The 13,223-nt window shown below is 37.9% G+C and overlaps 1 protein-coding gene across 1 annotated transcript in view; it reads right to left on the reverse strand.

Annotated features, from left to right (window-relative positions):
- Positions 1-13,223, reverse strand: part of LOC127867808 (low-density lipoprotein receptor-related protein 1-like) — a 37,208-nt gene that overhangs the window by 18,316 nt on the left and 5,669 nt on the right. The window contains exons 3-9 of the mRNA XM_052409273.1: positions 10,393-10,503; positions 9,298-9,370; positions 5,556-5,712; positions 4,674-4,811; positions 4,195-4,321; positions 3,528-3,690; positions 2,065-2,166 (exon numbers count right to left, since the gene is read on the reverse strand). Of these exons, the coding sequence (XP_052265233.1) occupies positions 2,065-2,166; positions 3,528-3,690; positions 4,195-4,321; positions 4,674-4,811; positions 5,556-5,712; positions 9,298-9,370; positions 10,393-10,503 (871 nt within the window). The remainder of the gene's footprint in view (positions 1-2,064; positions 2,167-3,527; positions 3,691-4,194; positions 4,322-4,673; positions 4,812-5,555; positions 5,713-9,297; positions 9,371-10,392; positions 10,504-13,223) is intronic.

The raw sequence follows: 13,223 nt of genomic DNA on the forward strand, positions 1-13,223 counted from the left end.
AAGTACTTGAAGGGTGAATTCTAATTCGTTACTTTGCAAACTTTCTTGCCGTTTATCGTCAGAAGTTGGCCATTTATTAGATATTTTGGATAACTGAATGTTTCACAAACTCTGTTTGCTTACCACACATAACGCTGTGTTCACTTACCACACATGACGCTGTGTTCACTATCCACACATGACGCTGTGTTCACTATCAACACATGACGCTGTGTTCACTATCCACACATGACGATGTGTTCACTATCCACACATGACGCTGTATTCACTATCCACACATGACGCGGTGTTTCACTTTCCACACATGACGCTGTGTTCACTATCCACACATGACGCTGTGTTCACTTACCACACATGACGCGGTGTTCACTATACACACATGACGCTGTGTTTACTTTCCACACATGACGCTGTATTTACTTATCACACAGACGATGTGTTCACTTACCACACATGGCGCTTTGTTCACTTACCACACATGACGCTGTGCTCACTTACCACACATGACACTGTGTTCACTTACCACAAATGACACTGTGTTGACTTATCACACATGACGCTGTGTACAATTACCACACACGACGCTGTGTTCACAAACCACAAATGACGCTGTGTTTACTTACCGAACATGACGCTGTGTTAATTTACCACACATGACGCTGTGTTTACTTACCACACATAACGCTGTGTTCACATACCATAATGACACTGTGTTAAACTTACCACACATGACGGAGTGTTTCACTTACCACACATGACGCTGTATTCACACACCACGCATGACGCTGTGTACACTTAACACACATGATGATGTCTTAACTTACCACACATGACGCTGTCTTCACTTACCACACATGACGTTGTCTTCACATTCCACTCATGTAGCTGTCTTCACGTATCACACATGACTCTGTGTTCATATACCAGACATAACGCTGTCTTCACTTACCACACATGACGTTGTGTTTTACTTACCGCAATGACGAAGTCTTCACTTACCACATATGGCGCTGTGTTCACTTACCACACATGACGCTGTATTCACTTACCACACATGACTCTGTGTTTACCTACCACACATGACGCAGTGTTCACTTACAACCCATGATGCTGTCTTCACTTACCACACATGAAGCTGTGTTCACTTACCACGTATGACGATTCTTCACTTACTACACATGATGCTGTGTTCACTTACCTAACATGACGATGTGTACACTAACCACAAATGACGCTGTGTTTACTTACCACACATGATGCTGTGTTAACTTACCACACATTACGCGGTGTTTAACTTACAATACATGACGGAGTGTTTCACTTACCATAAATGACGCTTTGTTCACTTACCACACATGACCGTGTTATACTTTCCACACATGACGCTGTCTTCACTTACCACCATGAAGCTGGGTTGCACTTACCACACATGACGCTGTATTCACTTACCACACATTACGCTGTGCTCATTTACCAGACATGACGCTATGTACACTTACCAGACATGACGTTCTGCACACTTAGAAGACATGACGCAGTTTCACTTACCACACATGACGCTGTGTTTCACTTACCACGCGCAACGCTGTGTTCCACTTACCACATGTGACGCTGTGTTTCACTTCGTCACACACGACGCTGTGTTCACTTACCAAACATGACGCTGTGTTCACTTACCACACGTGACGCTGCGTTCACTTACCACATATGACGCTGTGTTCAACTTACCGCAGCGACGCTGTGTTCCACTTACCACATGCGACGCTTTGTTCCACTAACCACACGCGACGATGTGTTTCACTTACCACACGCGACGCTGTGTTCCACTTACCACACGCGACGCTGTTTTCCACTTACCACACGCGACGCTGTGTTTATCTTACCACATGCGACGCTGTGTTCTACTTACCACACGCGACGCTGTGTTTAACTTACCACAAGCGACGCTGCGTTCGACTTACCACACGAGACGCTGTGTTCCACGTACCACACGCGACGCTGTGTTCCACTTCAAACACGCGACGCTGTGTTTCACTTACCACACACGAGGCTGTCTTAACTTACCACACATGAGGCTGCGTTCCCCATCCTGATGCATACAGTGACAGAACTCGGTGTAGTTGCTTTTGGTACACAGGCCGGGGCACTTGGACAGCTCACACGTGTCTGTCGACAGAAGAGAGAATACATCGTGAGCCTCGTTCTGTGTAAACAGGGTTTAATACATTTGTGTAAATCATCTAAATGGCATCCCATTTTCGCAACTGAAGTCCGCGCAGGTTAATCAGGTTCCACACTTTCCACATAAACAGGATTTTTGCTAAGAAAAGACGACTTCCTTTAAGCAAACAAAAAAATGCAATACAAGCGAAAAGTGGCGTTCCTGTTTAGCCCTTCCAGTCAGGGACGATACTTTACGCACGTGCATTTAAATCGTTTTTCCCAGAGCGAGGCTCATCTACGATTTAATAAATAAAAAAAACACTCTATAAACATTAACGTATTAATGATATATAATGGGTAATTACTTCACTACTAGGAGGAAAATTTAAAAATAAAACGAAAATCAAAGCATGGACGCTGAGGGACTGTGGCTTGCTATAAATAATGGTGACGTCAAAATATTATCACCTTCGTGAAAACAAATCTAATTATATTAAGTGAGTGGTTACTTATAATGTATGTCTTATTTTAAAGGTTAAGCATAAATAATATAACCAATTACGATTTGCGAAAATTATTTAAAAAGTATCCATTATGCTGATCACATTTTTGACGATGCTGCTTCAGCGAAGCAGCTCGTCTAAGTTATCATACCATGAAAAAATTCTTCACAATGGCGACTTTTGTAAAAGACCGAGCCAGTCCGATTAAGTTAGCTAAATTTTCTCAATAGTCAAACATCGCAGATTATCAATTGGTAACGGTAAAGGCAGCTTGGTTCCCGTCCTCTTTCAAATTTATCGAGAGGTTCGGGACAGGAACCAGACACGAAACTGCCAGTTGGCACTTCAAACGCTGTGACGCTGGGAAAACCCCAAATGTATTTATTTTTAGATTTGATCGAGAATGTAACCCGCCTCTCAGTTTCGCTGAATGGGTAAAGTTCCACGGGTACTACTTTCCCGTACCCCTAATTTTTTTTCGTACCAAATGGTTAGTACCCATTTTTTTTTCGTATTTTGTTTCTTTTTTTTCGTACCCAATTTTATTTTCGTACCCAATATTTTTTTCGTGGCCAATTTTTTTTTCGTACCCAATTTTTTTTTCGTAACAAAATTGTTTTTTGGCATACTTTGTTCGTACCCAAAATGTTCGTACCCACAATTTTTGTACCCACATACACAATTGTGGTGATGTAGATAAGCTTAAATTGATGCTTTTATATCCATCCTCTTCAAAAGCATCGTCTAACCAGTCCTGCCAGTACTTTAATTAAATCTTGTAACCTCGGTTATCAGTTTGACATTCTACCCTGATTAAGATATAACAGGAAATGGGACAGGGGAGGTAATGTTGGTACTCACTGTGCCTGAAGGGTTGTCTTTCGGGGGAAAGGTATATGACGTCACGGGGATCACCGGTGACGTTGACAGAGGCGAAAGCATGTAGCGTGAGTTCAGCTTTGTTCCGGCCAGTGATCACGTGATAGAGACGTAGCTGACCGCTCTCAATTGTAGCTATCTGATGCTGGAACAAACGACGTGTACTGATAAATTTAGATATTTGAATGTAATAGAAGTATCTCTTAAAAAATCGGGGTTTGCGTCGCTAACGGGTTAGAACAAACTTGATGCAACTGATAATCCCATAATTTATATTTGTATCATAATATCAGGGATGCGTGAACATACGCATACTAGAGTCAGTTCGTATACAAGTATTACATGTAATATACTGTACATTTTGAGCTTTTACAGAATTATTAATTTCCATTGTGTCATCGTGTGGATTAAAACTATTGATTCTATTCTGATCATGTCAAAAGCCAGATACTGATTGAGGCTTTTCCGTCCCAACTATGATACCATGTAGATCGAGACAACAATGTTGACGTACTTACAAAACACAACAAAAAAAAAGACGTGCATAGACTTAATACAGAAGATGCAGAGTCATGATAGCCAAAATTATCCATTATAACAAAGAAACTTGCCAAAAATATCAATGAAAGATCGAAACCTTAGTTCTTACATTGAAATAGGCCAATCCTTGTATCGGCTGAGACGTCATCATGGTGATATTACTGTTTTTGAGAAAAATGTGTACAGACGTGATGCCGCGTGATGTTCCGTCAAACGCTTCGAACGACCAGTAAAGTCTGCAATACCAATGTTACAAACTGAGTGGTTCACGTAAATAAAAGGAATGTGCGCACAATGCATGGATGAATGGCTTTTGAATTACCGCCATTGAACAACTGAAAAAACATCGTCACCAATGTTTAAAAAGTTATCAAGTGTGTACATTTTGCACTGCAGATTTTATTTTATTGAATAATAGTATATCAAAAGTAAATCCATGTATACCACGAAAGTAGTCACGAGACACACATGTGTTTGATTTATGTGACGTCAATATTCATAATGACGTCACATGTCGGCCAAAGTTTGTTACGAGAACCCTTTTACTATATTTTTTTAATGGCACATCTGGCAAACACCAACAATCACCTTTCCTCTCCATAATCCATTGTTAGCGAGGTGGCCCTGGTGTTGTGTAGCCTAAAGAGCACGTTCACGTGACGCCCGCCCAGGTTTGAAGTCATCACGCGTGGATTCGTGACAGCGTTATCCGTCCAGTACATGTACCTTGAAAAATAATAAGAAATCACAAAAACGTGCATTGTTTCTGAAATGAACTTATTGAACATTAAGATGTCGATCGGCTTAAGAAGTTGAGAAATCGAGAAAATGTTCAAATATTCGGTGTCAACCATTCATCAGCCACTTCAACACCGCACCATTATGATAAAAAAATCTGCATTTTGTAATGAAGAGAACACTTCAAATACTTTTTGACTAATTGTGATTGGTTTCTTAGGAAGAATGAGCCACATCATGATGGTAATAACGGAACACCTCAGGGACTCATTATGAAACAGTTAACTGCCATGCTTTTTTTCTTGCCTTTTATTTAAGACTGCGCAAGCCTTGTATCACTTTACATATGAGCCTTTTATCTCTCACAATCGCAAAAAGCAATAACATGGCATTACATGTTCTTTCTTAAAAACATGCATCTTCATGCATACATAGGTATGCAGATACTGAAAGGCAAGCATGCTTCGGCAGTGACATTTCGACAAAAGACCCTTACCGCAGTAAACACGTCACAAGCGTTCTCCTATTGTTGCAGACGTTAATTGGATAACCGTAAAAAATAACAAAATAAGGCATTCAGACGTTTGAAAAATTGCTTTTTAGTCTAACGAGAAAATAAGATCTTAAAAAGTATGCATCACTCCGAAACACAGAGGGACACACAATTTACTGGAATATGACCTCCAGGGAACTTGAATTCATAAATTAAAAGAGGAATATATATACATGTACCCTTTCTGTGGATAGACAACTATAGAGTGCGGTTCATCCAGGCCCTTGCTAACGATCACCTCCGCCATGTTGGGTTTCTCCATGGCGACCCCCAGTATGACGTCATAGGCTGCGTCAGTCCAGTAGACCACGTGCGTCATCCAGTCGACAGCGATACCTACAGGTATTTTCTTATAAAATTCAAAACTATTTATTTTAGCTCGATTGCATTTTTTCGACAAACCAAAAAAACATAAATGCCTAAAAATAATGTATTTATTACAGTTTATTAGCATTACACTTAAGTTATATGGGTTTTGGTTTTCTCTAAGTTTAAATCACTTCGTTTACTGGAAATGATGTACAAAATATCAATTGGATAACTTCATGAAGGAAAACTTACAAAAAGGAAAGTTACAATTATGCCCATATGGGTTTTGCTTTTTACATAGGTTGTAAGAGTTTTCTAATGTGGAAAATATACGCCAAGAGGAATTCGGCAAACCTGACTGATGTTTTGACGTCAATGTTACTAGAATTTACCGGTAGTAGTGGAAACAGAGACATTTTGATAGTTTGTGACTTGAAAGTGTTTTGGAATAAAAAAGAAGCAAAGAAATGCGACGTCAGCATATTTTGATATATTCGAAAAAAGGGTATCGTAATTATGGTGAATAAATGGTTACGTCAACGTTTCTTTGGAATATAGTAGAAGAAAGGGCAAAGTCAGTGTATTTCGAATAGAGTAGAAGAAAGGCTGAGGTATACTTTTTTGGAATATATAAGAGGTAAAGTCGACGTTAGCATATTTTTATTTGAAAGTTTCGACGCAAACACATTTGCAAGGAAGGATAAGCTCAATGTATTTGACTATAGTACATGATAGTGCCACGTCATCGTATTTAGAATCTATCAGATGAAAGGAAGAAGTCAAATGTATATGGAATAATGTAAACTTAAAGGGCGAAGTCAAAATATTTGAGAACGAGTATAAGAAATGGCGCCGCCAAAGCATTTGGACTATTTGTGTAATAAATGATGACGCCAACATTTTTTAAATAGTATTATACAATTAAAGGACGATGTCTACATTTTTGGAATATTGCCAAACGCATAAGGCATATATAACAAGAGCGACGTCAATTTGTTTGGAATAAAGTAGAAGAAAGGTTGAGCACATCAACGTATATTTCTATCTTTATTTCTGTCTCATCACTGTACAAGTATATACAACAATAAAAGTATTCATATCAATTACAGTGCCAATCATATAATGGATTTATAAGAGACATAACAGTAGTCAAGAACACAATTACTATGCATCAGTTAAAAGTTAACCAAATATGTTAAAATTATAAAACATGGATTATAAAACAATAAAACAATATTGCATAAGTGGAATATTGAGACCTTTGATAGTTTCAATATAAAAATAATCTCATGAAACCTGTGTGTAGAATTTAAAAGTATTAGTTAAGATATTTACTTCCAGAGTGTCATGTTGGAATAATTTAAAGCAACAATCAAAGGTCCTATTCCCTTATTGTACAAAAATGTAGTTTGTTTATGTTATCTACAAATAATTGATCAAATCTAAAAACTAAAATGCCATATAGAATGTGTAACCTATCTATACAAATAAGCATTTCTGGTCATTAAAATATTGTAGCAGGCTTTGGCAGTATCTCTTATCAATAATTTGTTGGAGAATAAAACTACCATCTTTTCTATATCTGACATAGAGTTAAAATCAGTAATGGTATGACATTTTTCAAAAAGAGAGGTCCTGATATCAGAATAAAGTGGACAGTATAGCATAACATGAGTTTCTGATTCAACACAAGTTGTACAATTAGGGCAGAATCTATTTTCAACAGGCACATTAGCATAACGCCCAATTTCCAACATAATTGGGGCTACCCCACATCTAAATTTAGCAAAAGCAGAACGATGTCTATATGGTAATATCATCTTACAATACTCTTCTGTACAATATTCATTCTTGAATTGACAATAGGTTCTTAGCTTGTTTCTGCCATTCCCTCTTATTGCATTTGGTTGTAATACAGTATCTTTCCAATCACTTTTAAACTTACAGAACATAGCACTATCAACCTTGTCACTAAAAGTTTGTTTAGACACAGTAGCTGGATAAATACAGAATTCTTCAAGATTCAAATCTTTAAACATCATTTTCACACTGAACACCCAGTTCTTACACTTAACTCCAGCAGTATTAACAGTCCACTGAAAAACCTTCCTATTGACCCGGTTCATATTCATACTACCAAATCTATGCCACAAATTACAAACATGTTTGTACTGTTTAACTAGAGGTGGTTGCCATCCCATATCACCGGCTAATGCAGCTGATGGAGTATATTTACCAACACCCATAAAGAAGCGTAGGGCCCTATTTTCAACAGCATTTATACATGCATATGTCCGTATGCCCCATATAGCTGATGCATATGAGATAACTGGCCACATTTGCAAAATGAAAATCTACATAATTAAAATATTGTATAAGAAAGGGTGACGTCCAAGTATTTGAATGATATCAGAAGACGGGATGACGTCAATAAATTTGGCATATTGCCGAAGAATTGGCAGCGTAAAAGAATTAGGAATATTGAAGAAGAAATGGCGAGGTATTTGGAATATAAAGGAATACATGGAGACGTCCCTCATTTGGAATATACAAAAACAGTGATTGCAACATATTTGGAATATAAAAGTTGAAAGGGCGACCTAAAAATAGTTGTAGTATAGTAGAAAAATGAAAAATATAGTAGGCGTAACGACAACGTAATTGAAATAAAGTCGAAGACGGGTGACGTCAACATTTGCGTAATAAAATTCAACAAAGATGACATAACTGTATTAAAAATATTGAAAAAAAGGGGGGTCGTCAACGTATATAGAACATAATAGAAAAAAATGTTCAATCCATGTTTTTGGAATGTAGTAGAAGAAAGGGCGACGTCACTATATTTGGAATGTTATAGAAGAAACGGCGTCCTCAACACATGGTATTAGTGAAAGCAACTTTAACGTATTTGTAATTAAGTGGAAAAGGATCAACACAAACATAGTTTAATGAATTGTGAAATACAGTGGAAGAATGGATCACGTCCATGTTGGGGGCGGGGGGGGGACAAAAAAATTTCGTGTCAACGTTTTTAAAATAAATATTAGAACGGATAACTAAAATATATTTGAGATAAAGTGGAAGAATGATTTTCGCTTATTTATTTTGAATATATCGTAACCGAACCTGGGCCTTAAACGTAGGTTGAATAAAGTGGAAGAACGTGTCCCGTCAACGTGTTTGGAAACTAAAGAAGAAGGGTCATGTATCGTCATTGCATATCAATACGGTGGAAGTATAGGGGAATGTCGTCAAAGTATATATATTTCAGTAGAAAAATAGTTGACGTCAACTTACTTGAAATAAAATAGAGATTGTCACGTTAAGGATGTTTTTTTTTGCAAATTGTAGAAAAGTGGTGACGTTCAGATATTTTGAATATACAGTGTAGTAGAATTTACGACAATATATTTTAATATAGTAGGAAAATTAGTAACATAATTGAATGTAGCGGTAGGAAGGATATGTTCATGTCGAAAAAGATCATATTTGTTTGTCAATACAGTTAAATCAATATTTAAACAATCAATGAACTCCTCATCATTCACTTGTACACAAAAGTATGTTGTGTTTATTCATATCACAACTATCCTTGTGGCTGTTTCAACTGACCGTTGACTTTCGCTGATATACCCTCGTAAAGCGGCCACTGGGTGAATTGCCCGTTGTCTTGAAAGGCGTATGCCTGTACAAAATATGTGGTCCCATGAAACATCTATGAAGTTTTAACAAGCAGTTATTTGTTAGAGACTGGTAAATAATTCAATTTTCTTGCAGATTTTTTAATAATTTTAGGTAATTACAATACAGAGGAAAACTTTGTTTCGTGCGCCTGCCCTTGGACTGGAACCCGGGACTCTGAGGCTAAAGCTACCAACGCTACCACTTCACCAACCACGCAGGCGTTATAAAAGTTATATTCTTAATTAAAAGCCGTAATGAACGTGTTTGCTTAATGTTATATGAATAGTGATACAAACGCTTTATTATTTGTTTGCGATTGTGATAATCAATAAACGAACCTAAATTTTAAACAGTTGTATTTGTCTGAAGAGTTATTCTACTGGTTTGCATATGATGCATATATTTTTATTAAAAACAATCATTTTGCCAAACTGTCAACAGGTCCCTTTAACTTGCATGTGTTAGCTAGTGCTCGAAATGTAATCATAGACTGATAAAAGTAACGGTTCTGTAACATATTACGTTAAATATAAAACTCAAGATGTTACAGTCATGCTCGAATAATAAACTGACACAACCGTATACTGCAAAATACGATTTGCAGCTCTACGTTTCTCTTTTCACTCTCGATGTTTACCGCAGTTGTTTTTGTATTAATACTGCTGATCAGAACCAAAGATTTACAACAAAAACAAAAATGCTTGAAAATAAACGAGCCGCGATCTGGGAAAACGGGGCTTAATGCATGTGCATGTAAAGTGTCATCCAAGATTAGCCTATGCAGTTTAAACATGCTTATTAGGGCTTATCAGGACGACACTGTATGTCTAAACTAGATTTTCGCAAAGAAGAGACATCCTTCAAACGAAAATAAATATTAAAGCGAAGAGTGTTATCCCAGATTTATCTGCACGTGCTGCAGAGACTAAGCTTGGACGACACTTAACGCACATGTATAAAGCACGGTTTATCTAGAGCGAGGCTCGTACGTTTGAAATCGCATTACAAGATGGCGGCACTGACCAAGATCGACCTAGTTTGTGTGTCCACCACGACCATCACCTTCCCTGTGACGTCAGCGTCCACGTGACTGAATGTGTGGGTAAACCTCTCTCCCATCGCTATCGGAGCGTACTGAAGAAGTGAGATTTTTTAGGGAATCATACAATCAACATCTTAGTATTTCATTTGTCTGTTTAAATAATCTAAATGCAGTTGGTAACTAAATTGTGGAAATCTAGCAGATTGTAACTTCATTATGGAAATCTAAATAGTCTAGGGTAATATTTCCGGTAGTTCTGTGTTTTGCATAAAATTTCACCTTGAGTCAAATAAAAGCCACAACTGAAAAGAGATGCGTTAACATACAAAACAGATAAAATTCATTATGATGACAATACTAACTAATGTTTATTCGCTTCAGAATAAACCATTTTATCCGACGAAAGCTATTTAAATATATTGATATAAATAACGAATTACCAGTCTTACAAGAGTTAACTTTTATGAAAAAAAATTCTCCCGTAAGAGCGCTGAACCATAGTAAATAATGGGCGCCAATTCCACGTGCGTTCTTTACCATGTTGTCTCATTACTGAGTAAGTTGCATTCATTGATTATTTAGAAATTTATTTTATTTAAAAAAAACCCGCCCACCTCCCTGTTATGTTTTAGTATGAACATCGATACTCGCCATTTCGTCATATATGTTCAGCCTTTGTTTCCATGATTTTATGTTACCTTCGCCTATCGTCGTCAAGTCTGATCAGAGACCGATTGCATATGTTATGGGCTTCCGGTGCCAGAGTGCTGTTTGTGTTAAGAACTGTATCAGGAACTTCCGGTATCGGGGTTTTGATTAATTTCACAAATATGTCTTAAAATGGCACTGTGTTTTTATGATAAATGGCATGATGCTATTATAACACATCCTTCCGGTGTCGGGGGATATAAGCTATCATAATGTTTTTATGCTCCCCGAAATATTTTCGGTGGAGCATATAGTTGCCAGTTTGTAGTTCCTTCATTCATTCCGTCACACTTTTTTTACAGTTTATCATAACACGTTCAATTCTTTACCGATCTTTTCATGTTTGGCATGTAGGTACCTTGCATGGACCTCTACCTTTTGATGAGGTTTGAGGTCACTGCGGTCAAGGTCAAGGTCACCGAGGCTAATACTAGATTTTTCCGTCACACTTTTTTGACAGTTTCTCATAGCACCATCAATACTTTACCGATCTCTTTCATATTTAGTATGTACATACCTTGCATGGACCTCTACCTTTTGATGAGGTTTGAGGTCACTGGGGTCAAGGTCACCGAGGCTAATAATAGATTTTTCCGTCACATTTCTTTGACAGTTTCTCATAGCACCTTCAATACTTTACCTTTTTGACAGTTTCTCATAGCACCTTCAATACTTTACCGATCTCTTTCATATTTGGCATGTACGTACCTTGCATGGACCTCTACCTTTTGATGAGGTTTGAGGTCACTGGGGTCAAGGTCAAGGTCACCGAGGCTAATAATAGATTTTTCCGTCACACTTTTTTGACAGTTTCTCATAGCGCCTTCAATACTTTACCGATCTCTTTCATATTTGGCATGTACGTACCTTGCATGGACCTCTACCTTTTGATGAGGTTTGAGGTCACTGGGGTCAAGGTCAAGGTCACTGAGGCTTATAATATATTTTTCCGTCACACTTTTGTTACAGTTTCTCATAGCACTTTCAATAATTTACGGATCTCTTTCATATTTGGCATGTGCGTACCTTGCATGGACCTCTACCTTTTGATGATGTTTGAGGTCACTGGGGTCAAGCTCACCGATGCTAATAATAGATTTTTCCGTCACAGTTTTGTTACAGTTTCTCATAGCAACTTCAATACTTTACCGATCTCTTTCATATTTGGCATGTACGTACCTTGCATGGACCTCAACCTTTTGATGAGGTTTGAGGTCACTGGGATCAAGGTCAAGGTCACCGAGGCTAATAATATATTTTTCCGTCACACTTTTGTTACAGTTTCTCATAGCACTTTCAATAATTTACGGATCTCTTTCATATTTGGCATGTACGTACCTTGCATGGACCTCTACCTTTTGATGAGGTTTGAGGTCACCGGGGTCAAGTTCACCGATGCTAATAACAGATTTTTCCGTCACACTTTTGTTACAGTTTCTCATAGCACCTTCAATACTTTACCGATCTCTTTCATATTTGGCATGTACGTACCTTGCATGGACCTCTACCTTTTGATGAGGTTTGAGGTCACTTGGTTCAAGGTCACCGAGGCTAATAATAGATTTTTCCGTCACACTTTTGTTACAGTTTCTCATAGCACCTTCAATACTTTACCGATCTCTTTCATATTTGGCATGTAGGTACCTTGCATGGACTTCTACCTTTTGATGAGGTTTAAGGTCACTGGGGTCAAGGTCAAGGTCACCGAGACTAATAATAATTTTTTCCGTCACAATTTTGTTACAGGTTCTCATAGAGCCTTCAATACTTTACCGATCTCTTACATATTTGGCTTGTAGGTAACTTGCATAAACCTCTACCTTTTGATGATGTTTGAGGTCACTGGGGTCAAGGTCAAGGTCACCGAGGCTAATAATAGATTTTTCCGCCACTCTTTTGTTACAGTTTCTCATAGCACCTTCAATACTTTACGGATCTCTTTCATATTTGGCATGTACGTACCTTGCATGGACCTCTACTTTTTGATGAGGTTTGAGGTCACTGGGGTCAAGGTCACCGAGGCTTATAATAGATTTTTCCGTCACACTTTTGTTACAGTTTCTCATAGCACCTTCAATACTTTACCGATCTCTTTCATATTTGG

Source organism: Dreissena polymorpha, chromosome 2, assembly GCF_020536995.1.
Source record: "Dreissena polymorpha isolate Duluth1 chromosome 2, UMN_Dpol_1.0, whole genome shotgun sequence".
In the NCBI taxonomy this organism is placed as follows: Eukaryota; Metazoa; Mollusca; class Bivalvia; order Myida; family Dreissenidae; genus Dreissena; species Dreissena polymorpha.